The 22,061-nt window shown below is 47.8% G+C and overlaps 2 protein-coding genes across 5 annotated transcripts; one reads left to right on the top strand and one right to left on the bottom strand.

The window, feature by feature from the left end:
* cideb (cell death inducing DFFA like effector b) lies at positions 1–3,543 on the top strand. Its single transcript, XM_030338604.1, has 5 exons — positions 1–150; positions 849–963; positions 1,309–1,467; positions 2,552–2,745; positions 2,884–3,543. Exons 1-5 carry the CDS (start codon positions 125–127, stop codon positions 3,026–3,028), a joined length of 639 nt encoding a protein of 212 aa, XP_030194464.1. The 5' UTR covers positions 1–124; the 3' UTR covers positions 3,029–3,543.
* Positions 3,544–16,615: 13,072 nt separating this feature from the next.
* Positions 16,616–22,014, bottom strand: gmpr2 (guanosine monophosphate reductase 2). 4 transcript variants are annotated; one of them, XM_030337555.1, is made up of 11 exons: positions 21,724–22,014; positions 21,124–21,211; positions 20,911–21,030; positions 20,475–20,558; positions 19,820–19,993; positions 19,430–19,511; positions 18,961–19,067; positions 18,777–18,819; positions 18,355–18,514; positions 17,766–17,976; positions 16,618–17,674 (listed from the first exon to the last, which is right to left on the bottom strand). In XM_030337555.1, exons 2-10 carry the CDS (start codon positions 21,208–21,210, stop codon positions 17,787–17,789), a joined length of 1,047 nt encoding a protein of 348 aa, XP_030193415.1. In that variant the 5' UTR covers position 21,211; positions 21,724–22,014; the 3' UTR covers positions 16,618–17,674; positions 17,766–17,786. The 4 variants fall into 4 exon arrangements, with proteins under 4 accessions (XP_030193412.1, XP_030193414.1, XP_030193413.1 ...); XM_030337552.1 differs by having other exon boundaries at positions 16,616–17,976; positions 21,124–21,367; positions 21,724–22,000; XM_030337554.1 differs by lacking the exon at positions 21,724–22,014 and adding an exon at positions 21,484–21,599 and having other exon boundaries at positions 16,616–17,976.
* Positions 22,015–22,061: the final 47 nt, after the last annotated feature.

Below are 22,061 nucleotides of genomic sequence, written 5' to 3'. Positions count from 1 at the left end.
CTGGGATCAAAGTCCGATAGAGGGGGATTGTCAGGACACTCACAACAAGTCCTGACCCAGAGACCGGACGCTTGATACGGAGCCTACAATAAGACCAAAATAAAGGACAGAACACTCCGATAAGATGGACACGACATCTTCATTGTTCAAGTAAGGCAAATTATGTGTTTGAGTTCGAGTTACGGGTGATAGACAAAAACACTGTGTTCTCGTGTAAACACAGAGGCAGACCATGGCTTGGAGACCATTACATTTGACAGCAGAACTGAATCTTAAAAGTATATATTTAAAACTATCTATATATCAACTGAATTAATGTACTTTAAATTGAATATTGATATGAGAAGTCTTGTATTGTACAACATATATATATATATATACATATATATATATATATATATATATATATATATATATATATATATATATATATACAGATATATAAAGTATTTAAACTGCTAATGAAAGGGACCAATTAAGGAAAACATTTCTGTGTGTTATACCAGCTTCCCAGTAAAAGGCCTATCCCCGCCGTCAGTTTGGGAGCTTAGGAGCGTTGAATTGTTGTTATGTTGTTAGTCTGAAGAGCTGAAGAGGCGCCTCCCCTGGGCCCTGACCCAATCTGTCCTAATTTCACATCTCCCTTTTGGCGACACTCCTGGTGCTTTATGCTTTAGCCTATGCTCCAGCATTAAGAAAAAAAATATCTCTCCCTGTCTCTCTCTCCTTGTCTCTCCCTCTGTCTCTCCCTCTGTCTCTCTCCCTCTCTCTCTCTCTCTCTCTCTCTCTCTCTCTCTCTCTCTCTCTCTCTCTCTCTCTCTCCCTCTCCCTCTCCCTCTCCCTCTCAGGTCAGTTACCAGGCGGGTGTGGTCTCCGCCCCAGCGGCCCTTCCGGGTGTGCACCCACACCCGGGACACAAGGAAGGGCGTCACAGCAGGGACCCTGGAGGAGCTGCGGGAGCGGGTGGGAATGACGGACAACACAAAACTCACACACACACACACACACACACACACACACACACACACACACACACACACACACACACACACACACACACACACACACACACACACACACACATGCATGCATGCACACACACATACAAACATACACACACACACACACACACACACGCATGCATGCACACACACAAACATGCACACCGCACGCACACACACACACACACACACACACACACACACACACAAAATGGATTGATTAGTCAATGCTTTGTCGACGCCTTGGTATTCGATGCAGTACAAGAAGGCCTCTCACACGGCTCCTTGGCTCCTCCCCCTCCCCCAGGCGTGTCAGTCCCTGCTGCTGGCGCTGTCGGCCGTGTCCGTGGTGCTGGTGTGTGAGGAGGACGGCACCGAGGTGGACTCGGAGGAGTTCTTCATGGCGCTGCCGGACAACACCGTGCTCATGACCCTAGAGGGTGGCCAAACATGGAAGCCAATACCGGTACGTCAAACCAGGGCAGGAGCTCGCCTTTTTACCTTAAGGTTTCGTCCTTGATCATTTAAGGAGCTGTAGGTATTATTTAAGAGCTATTATTTGAGAGTAATTTGTTAGAAGTAACATAGCCATCCGTTAGCTATTAGTGATTGAGGTGGGCAGTGAGAAAATTGGTGACAGTGCCTGCCGCCTGCCCCTGTATGAGAAAGTATGGATTATAGACCGCTAATTCGCTAATTTCTGACCTATCGGGCATCTCTTTCCTGATTGGTATGGGGAATCGATCATGCCTGTCAATCCCAGGTGTGTTAACACAACACTTCCCAAAAGCCTAGAAATATAGGGATGGGGTGAGAAGAGAGGTAGGGCTGTTTTGGGTTCCCTAGTTTCAAACTCTTGCTATCTGGCTCTTCTCGCTCTGTCTCTCTTTACAGCGGCCGAATCTTTTCTTGATCTTTTGGGGGTTTAGTACTAGTTCGGTGTGATAAAATGTGGCCTGTGAGTGAAGCCCTTTTGAGACTATTACTGATTACTTTTTGGGCCATACAATTAATACAAGTGTCCCACCACCACTGTAGAATATTTTGTTAATTAGCCTTTGTTAATTCATGATACGTTATTACTCTACTCAGTTTTCTAACATAGGAATGATCCAGTGACAAACGGCAGATAATTAAAAAAAAATCTACGTTTATTATGGCTTTCCCATGAACCCATGGGTCCCCTGCTACAAGCCATTTGTCGGACTAAACCCATTTTGTACAGTCTGTGTTTGACAAGCACTGCGTTAAACAAGCAGAAGACGAGATAAGCAAATGGTCACTCTGTCCCTCATTATAAAAACAAACAAAATAATCGGTTGATAAAACAAAGATTCAAATGTATTGTGTGTTGTACACTCTATGGCCTGGTGGATTGTGATCAGCGATGTTTCGCTTACCTTGGTTTAGTGCCACCATGGAGGTGGACCACCATGAAACGACCACTTATTTAAAAGTAATTTTTGAAAAAGGTGTTCTTGAATTTGATGCGATTAGATAGAAATGACTGACCTACCTAACCCTTCTCTTTGTGGACTCTGGACCCTCAGGGTGCAGTCGTCAGTCAATACCAAGGCAGCAACAAAAAGCCACGCAACGGAAAAGACATTGCCCGCGTCACCTTTGACCTGTACAGGATACACCCCAAGGACGTCTTTGGGTCTCTGAGCGTCAATGCCACCTACCGGGGCCTGTACTCCATCGGTGCTGACTTCCAGTGCCTGGGGCCCAAGAAAATCCTCAGGTATTGAGCATCGGATGGGGATAGGATCTCGCAAAGCGGGCAAAAACGACGGGCAGAGGCTATGAGTTCAAATACATATGGGCTGATGTACCATCACGTTCCTCAGCTGATTTCTGTTCGCCCTCCCCCCCACCGCAGGGAAGTTCTGAGGGTCGCCTCCACTCTGCTGCAGGCCGCCGGACACCTGCTCATCACCTCGGCCTCCATGATCCGCCGCATCATCGAAGGGGCGGAGCTCTGGCAGCCCCAGAGGGAGGGCGAATATACAGCCAATTGGAACTGAGCATTGCTAAGGGGGAGGTTTTTAGTGAATGAACCTTGAAGCCTTCAATTCTAGGAGAAGGTACGTTGGTTCAACAGTGACCGGGCCATTGCTCGGAGAAGGGGCAAACACATGTTTATCTAATCATGACAGTGATTAGAGGCAGTGGCATGCGTCCAGGTCCATAATTATCTTAACGAGCTACACTTGTTGTTGTTGGTTGGCTCATCATCTTGCTAGGAATTGGACTATAATTGGTTTGTTGGTTATTCAGTATAGCTTTAGAGTTATAGAAATGTCGTATGCTCTGTGACTTTTCCAAAGCCCATGGCATCTTTCTGATATTTTTATCCTTATGACCCAATTGACAATCGTATGTTTTTTATGTTTGGGAAGTCAAGTTAATTTCTAACAGAATATAACTTCCTAGCAGAAGACTGGCATTCAAGTCTCATTGCATTTCTGTTATTTTGTATATTAGGAATTATGAGTGATGTTTTCTAATCTGTGGTGTAAAATAAAAAGAGCAAATGTTTGACAAGAAGAGAACCAATTCTTTACTAACATCAGAAAGGAAAATCCTGCTTTACACATGAAGGTAAACATTAGAATTTTAGAAACTGAACAAAACAAAAATCCCGGGTCCAAACGAACTAAAGGCACCGATGTCTTTACACAACCATCCAAAAGCCCTGAGCCTCCTTCCGGCAGGTCTCCCCACGATGGCCTCGTACACCTCCTCGGCCTCAGGGAGCGGGGGCGGGAGCGGTGGAGATGGTGGCGGTGGGGATGGGGATCGACCGCTCCTCCAGCTTCAACCTCCAGGTCCCAGCCCCGGGCCCGCTGGCCCCGGCCTCCCCCGTGCTCAGGTGCTTCATCCTCTGCCGCTGCCGCATGCGAGCCAGGACCCGCTGCTGGTCCCCGGGGGTGATCCAGCGGGGCTTGCTGTTCTTTATCTCATAGCGCGCGTCGCCAAACCACTGGATCAGTCGGGTGCGCTGCAGGCCCGTCCACTCCGAAAGCCAGTCGTAGTCGCACGGGTTGGGGTACTGGCAGGCCAGGAAGGCCCGACGCAGCTGCTCCTTGGTCTTGTTCTTGGGTTTGGCGTCCGGCGGACTGGCCTTGGCCTTCGACGTGCCTAGGTCGCCGAGGGCTGACGTGTTACCGTGGGCGGAGCCATTGCCTGGGGTGATGCCGTCGTCGTCTCCGCTCACGGTTGCCGTCGAGTCGGCTTTTCGACCTGTGTGGTTCTCACCGGCCCCCGGTGGCCCCCTGTGGCCCTTGCTGGAAAGCGGGATCTCGCTAACCTCAACTTTGGGCAACAGGTCAAAGGGCGTCTTCTTCTTCTTCTTGCTGTGTCGTCCGTACGGACTTCGTACAGACGACACAGGAGGAGGCGTCGGGGATGCTGTGCTCTCAGGGACGGGCTCCTGGTTCGTGAGCAACGCCATTCCTCCTTCGACGCGTCCGGGCTCCCCGTCTTTCCTCTTTGGGGGGTCCTCCTCCTCCGTCGACTTTGCCCCCTTCCTGACCCGTGCCATGTCCCCTTTGTCCCTGGCACTCTTTTTGCCCTTTTCATTCTCCTGCCCCAGCTTTCTTTTACAGGGCTGGCCGGGGGTCTCCACCCTCCCCTCCTGCCCTTGCTCCTCCCCCTCCTCCTCCTCCTCACCTCCTACCTCCACCCTTACGCCCGTCTCCCCTGACCCTCCCCCTCGGCCCTCGCCCTCCTCTCCCTTTTCTGTGGCCACGCCTCTCGCTCCCATCTTCACACACGAACCTGAGCCCTCGCTGCTCCCTCTCTCACCAGCCTCCTCCAAAACTTCTTCCCTTGCCGCCCGCTCCTCCTCCTCCTCCTCTTTCTCCGCCTCCTCCTCTTTCTCCTCCACCTGCTCCCTCACCGCCTGTGGGTCGTCCTCCCCAACCACCACCGCCGCCTTCGATGCCCTCGCCGGTCGTCGGCGCCCCGCGCCCAGCAGCTTCCTGGGTCGTCCGTACAGACGGCGTACAGACGACACAGGAGGAGGCGTCGGGGACGCTGTACTCTCGCCCGTCTCCCCTGACCCTCCCCCTCGGCCCTCGCCCTCCTCTCCCTTTTCTGTGGCCACGCCTCTCGCTCCCATCTTCACACACGAACCTGACCCCTCGCTGCTCCCTCTCTCGCCAGCCTCCTCCAAAACATCTTCCCTTGCCGCCTCCTCCTCCTCCTCGGCCTCCTCTTTCTCCTCCCCCTGCTCCCTCACCGCCTGTGGGTCGCCCTCCCCCCCCACCACCACCGCCGCCTTCGCCGCTTTCGCCGGTCTTCGGCGCCCCGGGCCCAGCAGCCTCCTTCGGACCGCGCAGATGTCGGTGTAGTCCCAGCTGATGCCGTAGTGGAGGCGCTGGAACATAAACCACACGCGCACGTGGTCCAGGTGCAGGGAGCAGCGCCGTGCCAGCTTCGCCATCTCCTCCCGCTTCGGGTAAGGGAACACTTCGAAGGCCCCGTCCAGGGTGTCGGCCGCGTGGGCTACTTCCTGGGTGATGGAGTTGGAGTGGACCCACAGCAGCTTGTTGTCCGCGGAAAACACAGGGAGGCACAGGGTGCTGTTTTTGTTGAGGCTGAAGGCTTGGGCCTGGGTGAGGGAAGGGAGGGGGGAGCCGGCGGGCGTAGCCCCCCTGCATGGGGAGAGGGAAACTGGAGGGCACGGGGGACATGAGAGGGGGCTCGTATTTTGTAAAGTAAATCCCTCTATGTCCACAGGGCTGACAGACGTGGATTCCTCCTCGAAAACCTGCAACGACCAACAAAAATTAACTTGACTGATATTGTCATACTTATCATAACTTATCATACTCAACATTCATATGTGCAATTAAATCCCCTCAGTCAGAAATTCGGATTTATCCGTGAGTGAAATATGAGGCCTACAAGAAGAGCTTAAAAAAACAAAACACAAAGTAGAATCACCTAACTGAAGACCTTCCGATGTTGGCCTACATTATCCCTACTTATATCAGGGCGCACACACTGTATCGTATATCTTTGGGCGCAAGTTTAGCTCTATTCTGCAGGCCAAACACATATGACGTCTGCATTGAACGGAGATAACAGAAACATAGGCTACAGCAAATAAAAAAAAACCGAGCATACTTGTTAGAAATCTTGTAACACAACTCACTTAATCTTTTTATTTGTAATCCAACACGCATCAGACTCACCATAGTGATGTTATTGATGCTTTTGTTCAGCAATGGCTGTTTGCTGAGCAATGGCAGCAGTAGGCAGGTGGCTAACTCACTCAACGGGGAGGTGAACATCCGAGATTTCACCACTTAGGACCGTTAGGATTTGCCCTATTACGTTTGGGAGAACCCCAGTGTATAGCTGGGACTTAAAATACATCGAGTGTGGTTGTGAAAGAGGGTTAGCAAGTTTGAAAATTACGAAATCTTTAATTGATTGCACCTCAGACAAACGCCGGCGGAGTATTATTTAACATCGATGAAAAGGCGCCCTCTAGAGGCTAAGGCCTTATTGGCTGAAATCTGCCTGGAACATTTAAATTGGATGGTGGGTGGTTGGACGAGAAATCCTGCCGTGGGGGGGGGTTAGGCGACTGTGGCTGGCTGTGGTGTCAAGTGCAAGCCCCCGGGAACAGAACATACTGTAGATGGGTCCCTCGATTCATTTGGCCCAGAAGTAGATCTCTCCGTTCACTCCAATATAAGTGGGGAACAGGAATGTGCCTCCGCAAAAAATGGCTGGGTATCAATCAAAGGCTCATAATTATCTTTATGCCATGTACTAAAAAAATGTAAGTTTTCTCTTTTCAAAACGCCACCTCAAACGTTTTATTAGCCGTTCTATGTAATTATTTTTTGCTGGAGAAGGAGGGGTGGGCAGCTGAAAGGACTCGTAGTGAAACAAATGTTGTTTCGGCCCGGCCTTCGAGAGGGCCTAGTGCACCACTCCGTTAACTTCTCGTGTCTGAGGTTTTTCCTTTTACTTGGCATGAATGACGTTTATGGTTTTTAGTCACTGATGTGACTTTTTAGGCTGGTTCAGCTGCTGCTCACTGACTCTCACTCTCTGCTTGCGATCATTGCGATTCACCATGTATAAATCCCTCTAAAAGCAGTCGGCAGACATCAGTGGTTTCCTTTGACAGGTTTTATTGCAGACTTTTACTCCAACTTCACCGTGAAAACTATAGATGAAGACACACAGTACAACAGAAATCACGGCATTAGCTTTACATGAAATCATAAATTACACGGCACACAAAGAGCCAAACAAGCAAAACAATGCAGGGAAACCACAAAAAACATACCTCGTTGGCTGCATGCTATTTACAGGGACTTTGAAACTAGATTATTTTCGGCGATGCATATCACAAGCTGTTCAGCTTCTCTTATTGTAGCAAAAGTCTTTAGCACCAGTAACTGCAGAATTTGAATGCGTACACTAAAGTCACAGTAAATTTGAAGACGTATATATTTATTTTGCATGTGTACTCTAAAGTCACAAATGTGTAACAGTACATTTGTAGTCGTAAATATTTGTTATACAATTGTAAACACAAAATAGGGTCTACGAATATGCACATCTGTGTTACAGGTGCACAAAACCTTTTGCTAAAATTATTGCAGCGTAGTTGGTGCAAAACACATTCGCACACCCATGTTTCATAATCTGAGAACATGCCCAAAAGGTGTGCATTCGTAAACCCAAATTTGAACTAATGCATCAGAAGTTGCACATCTGTGAAAAATTTCCTCACAAATAAAATGATATCGAACGCTATGTTAATTCAGCATTTTAATGAGCGAGCCCAAATCCATTTTATAACTGCTCGAATCTGCTCCTGCAATTCTCAGCTGTGGGGGTTTTTGCAGGTAGGTTTGCAACACGTCTAGGTGGTAAATGTGTAGCAAAAGTATTCACATCCGTAGATGCCATAGCGTAGATGCCATAGCGCCTTATGGGCTCGTCCCGTGCGCGCGCGATGGACAAGGCGAAGCCTAGACGGCGTAGCCTACATGAAATGGAACTGTCGAGGTGTGCTTGAACCCTCAGGATTCCTACTAGGTATCCTTTTTCCTCTGCAGCAACATCCTCAGGGAGCTCTGTCGGTCGTCTTTGGTTACACTTTGATACACTTCGCCCCCCCAACTGCTGTCTGTAAAAAACGTTCCTGTGGTCCATAGACAGAGACATCCAAGGTCCCAATGTTGTGAGCGGGTCAAAGGTAACGTTGGCGTTCCCCGATGTCGATGGTTTTCTGGGCACACCTCGGCGCTGCTGCTCCTGCTTTTAGACATTTAAGTTAATCGTATTAAATGTAGACCCTTATACTGTTCCTTGAACTTGGTGAAATAAATTCCGTTCGTTTCTTGTTCTGACTGACTCTGAGAGAGGCGTTTTCAAACACGTTTACTTTCAACCTTCTGTAAACGAAACTTAGATACGCCATCAATTTAAGTACAATTTAAATGGATTTTAAATGAAATTTAAATGTTCCAGGCAGATTTCAGCCAATAAGGCCTTAGCCTCTAGAGGGCGCCTTTTCCACGATGTTAAATAATACTCCGCCGCGCCGATCTCTTATTTGTGTTAGGTTCGATCAATAAAAGATTTAGATATTTTCAAACTTGGAAACGATAGTTATGTTATTATAACTAAAAGTTCTATGATTGTAGGCGTAGCCGTCTATCCAAAACGCATCAGACTCACCATAGTGATGTTATTGATGCTTTTGTTCAGCGATGGCTCAGTTTGCTGAGCAATGGCAGCAGTAGGCAGGGGGCTGAACTCACTCAACGTGGAGGTGAACATCCGAGATTTCACCACCTCATTAGGATTTTCACTTTTAAGTTTTGGGAGAACCCCACTGTATAACTGGGACTTAAAATACATCGAGTGTGGTTGTGAAAGAGGGTTCTATTTCATGTAGGCTACGCCGTCTAGGCTTCGCCTTGGGCTTGTCTCGCGCGCGCTGAAAATGTCAAACTATGCACCAATCAGCGTGGGTACCGCCCACATTTCCCACGGAATCGTGTCTATATAAAGAGGTGTATACCGTCGCTCAACCTCCACGCTTTTCTTTCAGCATTACGAGGGTACAGCAGGTGGGAAACTAGACGGCTACGCCTACAATCATAGAACTAGAGTTATAATAACATAACTATCAATCTATTCCTTGTAGGCTACGCCGTCTAGGCTTCGCCTTATGGGCTAAGGTGAAGCTGCGATCGGAGCCCGATCAATGTACTGGCTGCTGGACCCCAGTCAAAACGACTTAAGTCACCAGAGCACATTAATCATCTTAATGTATTCTCGATTTTCCACTGATAAGCACAAGTGCTGAAAGAAAAGGGAGGATGAGCGACGGTATACACCGCTTTATATAGACACGATACAGTGGGAAATGTGGGCGGTGCCCACGCTGATTAGTGCATAGTTTGACATTTTCAGCGCGCGCGAGACAAGCCCAAGGCGAAGCCTAGAGACGGCGTAGCAATAGCATACATGAAATAGAACCATCTTTCACAAAAGCAACTGAACAAAAGCATCAATAGCATCACTATGGTGAGTCTGATGCGTGTTGGATTACAAATAAAAAGATTAAGTGAGTTGTGTTACAAGATTTCTAACAAGCAAGCTCTCGGGTTTTTTTTCCGACTAGCCTAATTTGCTGTAGCCTAGCCTGTGTTTCTGTTATCTCCGTTCAATGCAGACGTCATATGTGTTTGGTCAGCAGAATAGAGCTGAACTTGCACCCAAAGACATACAATACAGTGTGTGCACCCTGATATAAGGGTCATCCCTATGTTCCCATGGTCCTATGTTGCCCACTCGGGGAACCTAGGACTTTCCCCCCCGTTTTTTCCAAAAAAGGGTCCTATGTTCCCCTGTAGCAAAACATACCGGGGAACATAGGTCCCTTTATCTGAAAAAGGGTCCTATGTTCCCCACTGTTGCGGGGGAACATAGGACCCTTTTCTGGAAAAGGGTCCTATGTTCACCGAAATCTATCAATCTTTACGGTAGAGTCTCAGCATGGCCAGCAGGCATGCCTTCGCATGGCCCACCTTAGCTAGCGCAGCCCAAAACTTAAATTTGCACAGCAGCTACTTTCTGGTTACCTGGCAGTTCATTTTTTTGCTTTTTAAATCTAGGATTACGCATGTTTGTATAGTCCCACCCCTAATCATATTGTCTTGCATCGAGGCTTAGCTTTTCCTTTTATTATCCTACCTGTTCTCCATTGTATTGTGCACCCTTGTGGAGAGTTTAAAACTAAATGTCATTATACAATCACCTCTAATAACGTTTCATTTAATTTGTTTAATTAGATCTGTTTCAGATATGAGTGCTGTACGAAATGTATAAATATCTGTTTCAGATATAGAGTGATTTAGAGATATAAATATACATAATAGGCCGCTACAACAAGGCAGAACAAGAACCCAACTACCTTCATTAAAAGAAACTTAAAGCGACCAACTACCATGTAAGTTAATAGTCTAAAGAATGGAAACTATTGAGTCGCTGATCTATTGAATAATCACTGGCACACTTTATTTACAAAAGATATATTTAATTGTCAGCTTAGTCTTGTATTGGACTGGACAGGAGGAGAACACAGGCATGGAAGACAAACTCTAACCACTGAGCAAAAAGCCTAGGTTTCCCAATAGTATCTGTCTGCGTCCAGCTTGTAGTAGTAACTTGTAGTAGGAGGCGTAACTTGTAGTCAGAGGAGGTGTAACTTGTAGTAGGAGGCGTAACTTGTAGTTGGAGGCGTGTCTAGTACCTACTTTTCTAAATCGTGGAATGGATCTGTATGTAGCAGTGGTGCGCGGGTACATAAATGACCGCAACTCAGACATCAAATATTAGGCCTTATATAAAAATAATGCACCCGGGACACCCTGAGTCATATGCATGAAAATAAGCCTTTTACAATTTTACAATGACATGTAATGCATATAGCAGTTTAACGTGGGGAACCTGCTTAAGTTTAGCCTACTTAATCCCTTTATACCTTTAACAAAAAGACTGCAGATTAATAATTCAAAGAATTAAAGACAGCAGATTAATAATTCAAATAATTTTATTGAATACATATTGTTATTGATCGCATGCTGCATGTTTTCAAGGTCCTGCATGAGAGAAAACAATGAATTAAAATAAATATTACTGATAGAAACAAGACAAAAACAATGTCACTAACAAGAGGATAGTTATGAGAAAGCCTTCATATTATAGCGTTCACATTACAAGCCCTCATTTTATATATATTTGCCGGTCTTCAATCCATGGATTTCTCAGGTACGTCATCACTGTTGCACTGTCCAAACTCGGGGCAGAAAGAAGCAAGCAACATCTACTAGCCTGTACAGTATAGAGTATTTTGTGACTGTTCAGTGTGCATCTCAAACGTGTGCATCGAACTAACTTCACCGAGGTGGTGAAAGCTGGGGTTTCTTCCAACGTTAAAACAGTAGGCCTAAGCGTTCGAACATTTCATAAAGAATGTTAAAAAGGTATCACAACCACAAGTAGTCTTCCCTAGTTCTAGAGTTTATTAAGCTTGTAAAAACAAAAAAATAATATTCTTGTTAATCCACTTCTTTTTACTTACCGACATGAATATCTGAAGATACTATAAACGACAATGTCTCATCCTAAATACCTACTGACCTCGGTAGTATCGGAAGGCCTTTAGTTAGGGGATTCTACTTTGTGTTTTGTTTTTTAAGCTCTTCTTGTAGGCCTCTCATATTTCACAAATTTCATATTTCACTCACGGATAAATCCGAATTTGTGACTGAGGGGATTTAATTGCACATATGAATGTTGAGCATAATAAGTTATGATAAGTATGACAATATCAGTCAAGTTAATTTTTGTTGGTCGTTACAGGTTTTCGAGGAGAAATCCACGTCTGTCAGCCCTTTGGACATAAAGGGATTTACTTTACAAAATACGAGCCCCCTCTCATGTCCCCCGTGCCCTCCAGTTTCCCTCTCCCCATGCAGGGGGGCTACGCCCGCCGGCTCCCCCCTCCCTTCCCTCACCCAGGCCCAAGCCTTCAGCCTCAACAAAAACAGCACCCTGTGCCTCCCTGTGTTTTCCGCGGACAACAAGCTGCTGTGGGTCCACTCCAACTCCATCACCCAGGAAGTAGCCCACGTGGCCGACACCCTGGACGGGGCCTTCGAAGTGTTCCCTTACCCGAAGCGGGAGGAGATGGCGAAGCTGGCACGGCGCTGCTCCCTGCACCTGGACCACGTGCGCGTGTGGTTTATGTTCCAGCGCCTCCACTACGGCATCAGCTGGGACTACGCCGACATCTGCGCGGTCCAAAGGAGGCTGCTGGGCCCGGGGCGCCGAAGACCGGCGAAAGCGGCGAAGGCGGCGGTGGTGGTGGGGGGGGAGGGCGACCCACAGGCGGTGAGGGAGCAGGGGGAGGAGAAAGAGGAGGCCGAGGAGGAGGAGGAGGAGGAGGAGGCGGCAAGGGAAGATGTTTTGGAGGAGGCTGGCAAGAGAGGGAGCAGCGAGGGGTCAGGTTCGTGTGTGAAGATGGGAGCGAGAGGCGTGGCCACAGAAAAGGGAGAGGAGGGCGAGGGCCGAGGGGGAGGGTCAGGGGAGACGGGCGAGAGTACAGCGTCCCCGACGCCTCCTCCTGTGTCGTCTGTCCGCCGTCGGTACGGACCACCCAGGAAGAAGAAGAAGAAGACGCCCTATGACCTTTTGCCCAAAGTTCAGGTTAGCCCACTTGCCAGCAAGGGCTACAGGGGGCCACCGGGGGCCGGTGAGAACCACTCAGGTCGAAAAGCCGACTCAACGGCAACTGTGAGCAGAGACCACGATGGCGTAGACGGCGTCGCCCCCGGCAATGGCTCCACCCACGGTAACACGTCAGCCCTCAGCGACCTGGACACCTCGAAGGCCAAGGCCAGTCCGCCGGACGCCAAACCCAAGAACAAAAACAAGACCAGGGAGCAGCTGGAGCAGCTGGAGCAGCTGAATCATCTGCGTCGGGCCTTCCTGGCCTGCCAGTACCCCGAACCGAGCGACTACGACCGGCTGACGGAGTTGACGGGCCGGCAGCGCCAAAAACTGGCCCAGTGGTTTGCCGACAGGCGCTATGACCTGAAGAACTCCAAGCCCCGCTGGATCACCCGCCAGGACCAGAAGCGGGTCCTGGCTCGCATGCGGCTGCAGCAGAGGGTGAAGCACCTGTGGATAGCGGACGCCGGCCTAGAGAAGGACAAAGACCCGGGGGCTGGGACCCGGGGGTTGAAGCTGGAGTAGCGGTCGGCGATCCCCATCCCCACCGCCACCATCCCCACCGCCACCATCTCCACCGCTCCCGCCCCCGCCCCCTGAGGCCGAGGAGGTGTACGAGGCCATCGTGGGGAGACCCGCCGGAAGGAGGCTCAGGGCTTTTGGAAGGTTGTGTAAAGACATCGGTGTCTTTAGTTCGTTTGGACCCGGGATTTTTGTTCTGTTCCGTTTCTAAAATTCTAATGTTTTTTTGTTTTATGTTTACCTTCATGTGTAAAGCAGGATTTTCCTTTCTGATGTTAGTAAAGAATTGGTTCTCTTCTTGTCAAACATTTGCTCTTTTTATTTTACACCACAGATTAGAAAACATCACTCATAATTCCTAATACACAAAATTACAGAAATGCAATGAGACTTGAATTCCAGTCTTCTGCTAGAAAGTTATATTCTGTTAGAAATTAACTTGACTTCCCAAACATCCAAAACATACAATTTTCGATTGTCAATTGGGTCATAAGGAAAAAAATTCAGAAAGATGCCATGGGCTTTGGAAAAGTCACAGAGCATACGACATTTCTATAACTAAAGCTATACTGAATAACCAAAAAAACAATTATAGTCCAATTCCTAGCAAAATGATGAGCCAACCAACAACAAGTGTAGCTCGTTAAGATAATTATGGACCTGGACGCCTGCCACTGCCTCTAATCACTGTCATGATTAGATAAACATGTGTTTGCCCCTTCTCCGAGCCATGGCCCGGTCACTGTTGAACCAACGTACCTTCTCCTAGAATTGAAGGCTTCAAGGTTCCTTCACTAAAAACCTCCTCCTTAGCAATGCTCAGTTCCAATTGGCTGTATATTCGCCCTCTCTCTGGGGCTGCCAGAGCTCCGCCCCTTCGATGATGCGGCGGATCATGGAGGCCGAGGTGATGAGCAGGTGTCCGGCGGCCTGGCGAATCTAAGTTTCGTTTTCGTTTACAGAAGATTGAAAGTCAACGTCTTTGCCAACGCCTCTCGCATAGAGCTATTAGGCTACATAAGCTAGGTGCGATCCAGCAAGGAGAAGTGGTCTTTCAGTCAGAACAAGAAACAAACTGAATTTATTTCACCACGTTCAAGAACAGTTTCAGGTCTACTTTTAATACGATTAACTTATTCGAAGACATGTATAAAAGCATAAGCAGCAGCAGCAGCAACCAGGCGGGGGACAGGAAGCAGTCAGCTATTTTCTGTGACATGTGTGCGGAGGAGGACCGGAGGGCCGCGGCGAAGACGTGCATGAAGTGCGAGATCTCCATGTGTGTTGAGCACCTCCAGCCGCACCTGACCACACCGGTTCTACTTCTATCTCACCCTCTGACCGAGCCCATGGCTCCCGGGGTGGAGGGCTTGGGTGGGACGAAGTGCCCCCAACACGGAAAGCTCCTCGAGTACTACTGCCTGGACGACCTGACGAGTGTGTGCGTGTCGTGCGCCATCGAAGACCAGCATCGCCTCCACAACATGAAGACCCTGCCGAAGGCGCATGCGGAGCTGGTGGGAAAGATCTTGGAGGGGGAGCGAGCTGTGGCCGCAAAGCGACAAGAGAGCGAGGAGCTGGGGAAATGGGAACAGAGTAAAAGGGAAGAGGTGAGCCAATACAGCTTGCGCCTTATCGATGCCGTTTCCAAACTGCGCGACATGACCCTGAACCGCGTACAGAGCTCGGTCTCTGCCCGCATGGGCTGCATCGCGACCGGCGGGAGTAGCATACAGGCGGCCATGGGTGAAAAGGACACCTTCCGTTTCCTGCAGCTCTATTCCCAAGTGAACCAGGACATGGAAAGGGCTAAATCGGTTGATCTGAGGAAGGGATTGGAGACGGGGCAGGAGCGTGACAAGTTATCCCAGGAGTTGCAGGAAGTGGGGGCAGAGATGATGGATCAAGCGACCAAGTTATGCGGCTCCGTGTTGATGTTTGTTGACCCAGAAAACCTACGAGAGACACCGGGGAACGCCAACGCTATCTTTGAACCGCGGACATTGGTACATGGGATGTCGCTGTCTGCGGACCTCAGGAAAGCCTTTTACAGCCAGGCCCAGCAGTCTGGGACGAATAATCAGTGTACTCTGCTGATTAAAGAGGCCAACTCGACGAGCCCCCTCCACAGTTGGAAAATTGCCGTGTCGGAGTACTACGATTGGACCATAGGCTTCTGCGAACATGAATCTACGTTAGCTCAAGGAATTGTGTACGCGCTGTTTATCAAAGACGACCTACTATGCTACCTGAAGAACAATCGCCTGGACAACCCATTTGGAGCCATTGGAATCCCGCATCATATCCCAGGAGTGGTCAGACCTAAAACTGTCGAAGTGTGCTGGAACCCTCAAGATTTCTCGTTATCCTTTTTCACCTGCAGCAGCCGTCATTACCAACGGACACTCATCGTTTCCATTGATGTGAGACACAGTATATCTGGCTTACACCCATTTGTTAAACTGCAGAGCAGCCTTGCTCTGCAGCAGCCAAAACTTCAGCAGATAAATATCTTAGGCCTAGGGCAATTTTGGGGCCAACAAAACATTGGTTACCATAACAACTCATTCAATGTGACAAGCCTACTTTGTGAACTCTTGTAGTAGAAGTTGTCACATCACACTTTGATGGCCAGAGAGAACACATGCACTAGAGGGCGCTCTTTCTAAATTGTAACAAACACGCGCACCAAGGATCTGAATGAACGGGTAACTTTCAGTTTAATGTTAATACGAAATGCAAGGATAAAAGGAAGTGTAATTATGTCAATTGTCGAAAGTATTTTTTTTTTATGGCAAAGAGATTGAGGCAAGAGTATACAAGTGTGTCATGTTTCAAATTGTATCTATAAATATTAACTTTTTGGTAACCTGTGATTATAATTATTATTTGAGAGAGGACCCAGCACAGTTGCCTGTGCCCAATTTCTCAGTAAATTATGATCCGCTTGATAAGAATAAAAAGCAATGATTGGTGAATTGCCATTTGCAACAAAATAGCAGTGGACTCCTGATAGGGCGGATCCCGAGCAGTGGAAGCTGAAGCTGTATGTTCTCGTCTAGACTACAGAAATGGTTGTTGTGGTCAATATATTATTTTTGCTTTCCCATGGAATTAAACAGTAGGTCTGCTTGGTTAAAAGACTATTACAAATGTTTTTTTTTTTTTAGTTTTACAAACTAGTATAAATTCGAAACCAGCAGTTTATATGCTATGCTAAAATGTGTGTGAAAGTAGCAACAGCAGTAGCTAGTAGAAAAATATAGCCTAGTGAGGTCTACAGGGAGCAGGCAAAAGAGAGTAGAGAGTGTAATATCAATATATGTATTTATTGGTGGGTCAAAGTATGGTTGAAATGATAAATGGGCTAGCCTACATCTTTGTAGCGGGTTTTTTCGGCCCCTGCCTAACCCGAACTACATTCTGAGACTGTCTGCCATACTTTTAATACAGAAATATTGAAATCCTGACCTCTACTGGCATCCAACTGGAATTCATGTTACAGATATTACTCGCATAATTGCTTTTGAAATTATAATGATTGAACTTTGGCCAGATATATCGGCAACCGTTTAATTGGGATTTCTTTCACAAGCTATTTTGAATCTGTCAACCGTTGTAGTCTTTAATAGACTTGAATTCAGTTGAAAGCCATAATATCACTGAGATAATCTAACATGGTTTGTGAAAATGAAATAAAATGAATGTATTACAGAACAAAAGTGTCGTGTATGTTGTATATTTCAATGTCAATATTTGTAGCCCAAAAAAATCTCTAGTGCCATTCCTCAAGTGGAAAATACATAAATCCCTCAAAGTTAAAACTCGTCATTAACATTTCATTAATTTATGAGATCGCTAGTGTAATTTTGGTCATAGAATGAATAATACCTGCAACACCAACACGGAGTAGTTCTCCATGTGCATCAATGTCCTTTTGATGGAAGGACGCTCTATTAGCAGTGGAATGTGTAGCAGTTTCCTTTTTTTGGTACTTATCAGCTGGTATCAAAAACATCTCATCTAAATGTGGAGTCTTGACTTAACCCTTGACCCTGCCAGTGAGATCTTCCCAGCCTAAACGTTCTCCATCAAACAAAACAACTCTGAGTTTACCGACAAGGCAAGTTTTGCACACAAACGTGCAACCTTGGGAATGATGAAACACTCAAGACAGTGCTGCATGGAATGATGCCGTGGCACTGAAACACCTCATCGATCCATGGAATAGAAGAGCAGGCGCTCTTACAAAGACATCAGAGGTAGTGTGACGTCACTCAGGATGGGCCTTCTGTTTGAGACGGGACGGGACGGGGGGTCGGGACTAGATTGCAGGGGGGGGGATGGGACTAGATTGCAAGGTGGTTGGAGGTGAGGGGGGGACTAGATTGCAGGGGGGGGGGTGGGACTAGATTGCGAGGTGGTTAGAGGGGGGTGGGGGATGGGACTAGATTGCAGGGGTGGGAGGGGGAGGGCTCCCTAGCTGTCATTGCCGAAGACGGTGTTGAGCTGCTGGGTGACCCTGATGAAGGTGGTGCGGCGGCTCAGCTCCTTCAGCTTCCCGGCGCCCACGTACGTGCACGAGGAGCGCACGCCGCCCAGGACGTCCCGCACCGTGGCCTCCACCGGGCCCTTGAAGGGAACCTCCACCGTCTTCCCCTCAGACGCTCTGTGGGGGGGCGGGGAGGACATTGGGGGCAACAGGACAGAGGGATTAGGAGTCGTGAGTCCAGGTGGAATCCAACCGCCTCCCGCTGACCTGGATTTCACTACGGCCACCCTCATTTGACTCGGCCACGCCCTCTCTCACCTGTACTCATCTACGCACCCCTGTGACTTGTATTGGGCCACGCCCTCTCACCTGTACTCGGCCACGCCCCATCTCATCTGTGCTCATCTATACACCCCTCTGACGTGTATTGGGCCACGCCCTCTCACCTGTACTCGGCCACGGCCCCTCTTACCTGGGCTCATCTACCCACAACTCTGACCTGTATGGCCCCCCCACCACCATCTGACCTATGTTGGGCCACGCCCCCCCGCTCACCTGTACTCGGCCACGCCCCCGGCATGCTTCTTCATGGCCGTGTCTGAGCTCATGCCGTAGAAGAGCTTGTACTTCTTGCCGTTCTTCTCGATGACCTCGCCGCCGCTCTCCGTGTGGCCCGCCAGCATCCCCCCCAGCATCACAAAGTCAGCCCCTGCGCCTGCAACACACACAAACACACAGAGACAGGATGAGGTAGCGCGAGGCAACGCCGCCCTCACCCCCCAAATCCTCAGTCACAATGTAAGGGTGCGTCTTGAAAGAAGAAAGGTGGACGAAATCCCAACGTTCAATCCCAGACACTAAGTCGATGAAACACATCCACGACGCAGGGCGCTCCTCTGAAGGGCGATGGCGTCCACCGCGGCACCCCGACCCATGTCCTTTTATTCACCTTGAAACAGCCGTTAAACAAAACTCACCGAACGCCTTTGAGACGTCTCCGGGGCAGGTGCACCCCCCGTCCTGCACGAGAGAGGTACAGCAAGAGTCAAGGGACAAACGAGAGGAGGTTAGAAAAGGGGAGATTCCCAGCTGCCGATCTGCTTCGTGACAATGACATGGAGGAGGGTTCTTCCTGGCGGCGGGGGGGGGGCGATGGCGTACCGAGATGATGTGTCCACCGAGGCCATGTGCTGCGTCCGCACACTCCAGGACCGCGCTCAGCTGCGGGTAGCCCACGCCCGTCTTCTTACGAGTGGTGCACACGGAACCTACAGTGGAACACACACACACACACACACACACACACACACACACACACACACACACACACACACACACACACACACACACACACACACACACAATGAATTAACATTCGTCATCCTACCTCAAGGGTTCAGCAAAAGGTGTAGAAATTGTCGATGGAGTAGGAAGAAACTAGGACATGAGGACACCAACACATAAAATGCAGGCAGGATGAAGTTGAATGGAAATGAGTCGCTATGCAAATCAGCTGTTGTAGGGAAATTTGCTTTTTGTGTGTCTTCTTATATCCCAGTCAACCAAACAAGTGGTCATTCCAATCCCACTCCCTATTCTGGGTGAAGCGTGAATGACATGCGGAGGTCACCTGGTCCGATGCCTACTTTGATGATGTCAGCTCCGGCCAGGATCAACTCCTCCACCATCTCTCCCGTCACCACGTTCCCCGCCTGGAGAGGTCAGAGAAGAGTTAAAGGGTGTTTGGAACTTCATACATGCATGCATGCCATTCCTAGCTTTATTTATTTATTATAGATCTTATGTATCTGCTCTGGTTGTTTTTGCTGCTGTAACCGCAGATCTCCCTTCAGGGATTTCTAAAGTCATGAACCTTATCTTATCACACAGTGCACCTATATATCGTCAGTGTCAAGGAAGCGCCAGCTGATGTTTCGAACATGTCTCGTCTCTTGTCGTTTTCCATTTGACTTTGAATGATTTGTCCTTTGTCGGAAGACACGTTCGGGTGGCCGCTGACCATGATGGTGTGTGTGGGGAACTTCTGCCGGACGTCCTTCACAAAGTTGACAAAGTGCTCGGAGTAGCCGTTTGCCACGTCCACGCAGATGAAATGCAACTGGGGCACCGCCGCCAAGATGGCCGACACCCTGTCAAAGTCGCCGTCGCCGCTGCCTGTACTGACGGCCACACTCTGACAGAGAGGCGCAGGGAGGGAGAGTCAGAGACATTATTCAATTTAAAAAAACACAACTTTATTGAACGCTCATGTTTGTGACAGCTTACACGTTTTCTCAATTGAAAACACAACCAAAGAAACTTAGGGGTTTCCAGTTGAACAGTTGCTTAGACAAGACAAAGGCTTATCCTATTTCCACAGGTTTTGAATATATATAAAAATAAATAAAAGAGAGAGAGAGAGAGAGAGAGAGAGAGGAAATAAAGGTTGAGAAAGTGACACTGTTTCTGTGAGACACACACACATTTTTGCACAGTATGTCCACAATGGTTGTGTAAATGAAGACGGTTGTGTAAATTGTTTGTGTAAAGATGGTTGTGTAAATTGTTTGTCGTTTGTGTATCGAAAGGTAAGGTTGATATAGAATGACCAGGAGAGGTGGGGGCTTCTAACATACAGCGCTTTTCTCCAAAGATATACTGTACAAGCAAGGTACCTGAATGCATTCAGGATGCTTAGCGGCAAACTCCTTCCAGTCGTCCACAGAGTAGTGCTTATGGATCGTGGTGAAGAGAGTGAACTAAGAGAGAGAGGAACGATCAGAAGAGAGAGTGCGAGGTTGAGAGAGTGACAGAGAGGACACTAAATGTGATAATTTGCTGTTCACCAAGACTTAATTACAGAATATTCATATTTTGGTTTAAAATAATCCACGATATTTCTTCACCTAGTGGCTCCGGATCATCAATATTAACAATAAATTAATAACCTTAGCCCCCTAACTTTAGGTTGCTTACCCTGACATCCAAACCCCAACTCCTTAATTAAAAAACCTATTCCATCCTACAAATCTTGTTTCTGCAAAGATAAATAATCTTCAGATAATGGTTATCTTGTCCTATTGCTGCTCAGAATTGCTTTTTATAGGCCACCTTGTGCAAGGCCAGGGCCATCTCGAAGTTCCCCACGGTGTCCATGTTGGCAGCAATGATAGGAATTCCTCTGTAGCTGCCTTTGGAGTTTCGGAAGCTGAAACTCCGTATGAGGTCAACCTTTGAAAGGTAAAAGGCAGGTGAGGGAGGTTATTGTAGTTTTGTACACATTGAAACTCAACAAAAAACAAAACACTGTTGGATTAGTATTACCTCACTCCGCGACTTGAGAGTGCTGCGCTTGGGTCGAAGCAGGACATCTTTGAAGTCAAGCTTGACGTCATTTTCGATGCGAGGCATTCTGGTGACAGATTAAGTATAACGAGAAAATGTGTAATAGGCCTACTTGTGAACCAATATCATCCATCCAGAACCGTGGGAGAGAAGTGTATCATGTGCGTGCTACACTCAAACACACAAAAGGTAGGGCTTTCAGGTCAGGTCACATTCAGGGCCCCTATAGAAAACAAACATTGACAATTTACGTAACCATTACAAAGTGCACACATGTAACAAATTAAGAAAGTTATAACCATTTAACTCGAATGTAATAACTAGAATTGTAACACTGACCAACGAAACAGCTTTTACGAAATAATTCCTTCATTTTGACTCAATCCTTCCATACGGTCCCATAATAATGTATGTCATACGAATTAGCTTCCGTGAGCGGTCGCAATGAAGTTAACAATGACAGCAAACCATGTCAACCAACAACAGATATAATACAGGACCTGGAATGTAGGTCAAATTAAACCGCTATTTGACATTACTATAATATTCTGAGGTGTCCAGCACCAGTATATTACTTACTTTAGGTATTGGGCGGATTAATTGTTCCCTTTGAAATCAGCGCTTCAGCCTAGCTCCAGGACTTTTTAAGGGGGAGACTTCATGGTGGCGGACAGGAATCTTCTTTTGTAGTTTTTCTAGAACATGCTTTCGTTGCAAGGGAGAAAAAATAACTACAAAATAATCGACTCTGCCTTCTAGTGGACAGACGCCTTAAAAGTCTGCTACAAATTACCTTCCAACGGGTGGAAATGTGTATGTTAATTGCACCAAAGCTATAGGTATTGCTCAAATGTGTCTGTCATATTTGGAATGCTGGGACAACGGGAAGCTTCAAGCGCGAAATCAGAAAAATAAAA

Source organism: Gadus morhua, chromosome 17, assembly GCF_902167405.1.
Source record: "Gadus morhua chromosome 17, gadMor3.0, whole genome shotgun sequence".
Classification (NCBI taxonomy): domain Eukaryota; kingdom Metazoa; phylum Chordata; class Actinopteri; order Gadiformes; family Gadidae; genus Gadus; species Gadus morhua.
This window is presented reverse-complemented; position numbering and strand designations above follow the sequence as displayed.

Coding starts and splice junctions, on each gene's coding strand:
- gmpr2 (XM_030337555.1), bottom strand. CDS start 21,210: ATGCCTCGCATCGAAAATGACGTCAAGCTTGACTTCAAAGATGTCCTG. Junction 21,031..21,123: donor CTCTCAAGTCGCGGAGTGAG/GTAATACTAATC, acceptor TACCTTTCAAAG/GTTGACCTCATACGGAGTTT. Junction 19,068..19,429: donor CAAAGTAGGCATCGGACCAG/GTGACCTCCGCA, acceptor GTTCCACTGTAG/GTTCCGTGTGCACCACTCGT.
- cideb (XM_030338604.1), top strand. CDS start 125: ATGGACACGACATCTTCATTGTTCAA. Junction 964..1,308: donor TGGAGGAGCTGCGGGAGCGG/GTGGGAATGACG, acceptor CCCCTCCCCCAG/GCGTGTCAGTCCCTGCTGCT. Junction 2,746..2,883: donor GGGCCCAAGAAAATCCTCAG/GTATTGAGCATC, acceptor CCCCCACCGCAG/GGAAGTTCTGAGGGTCGCCT.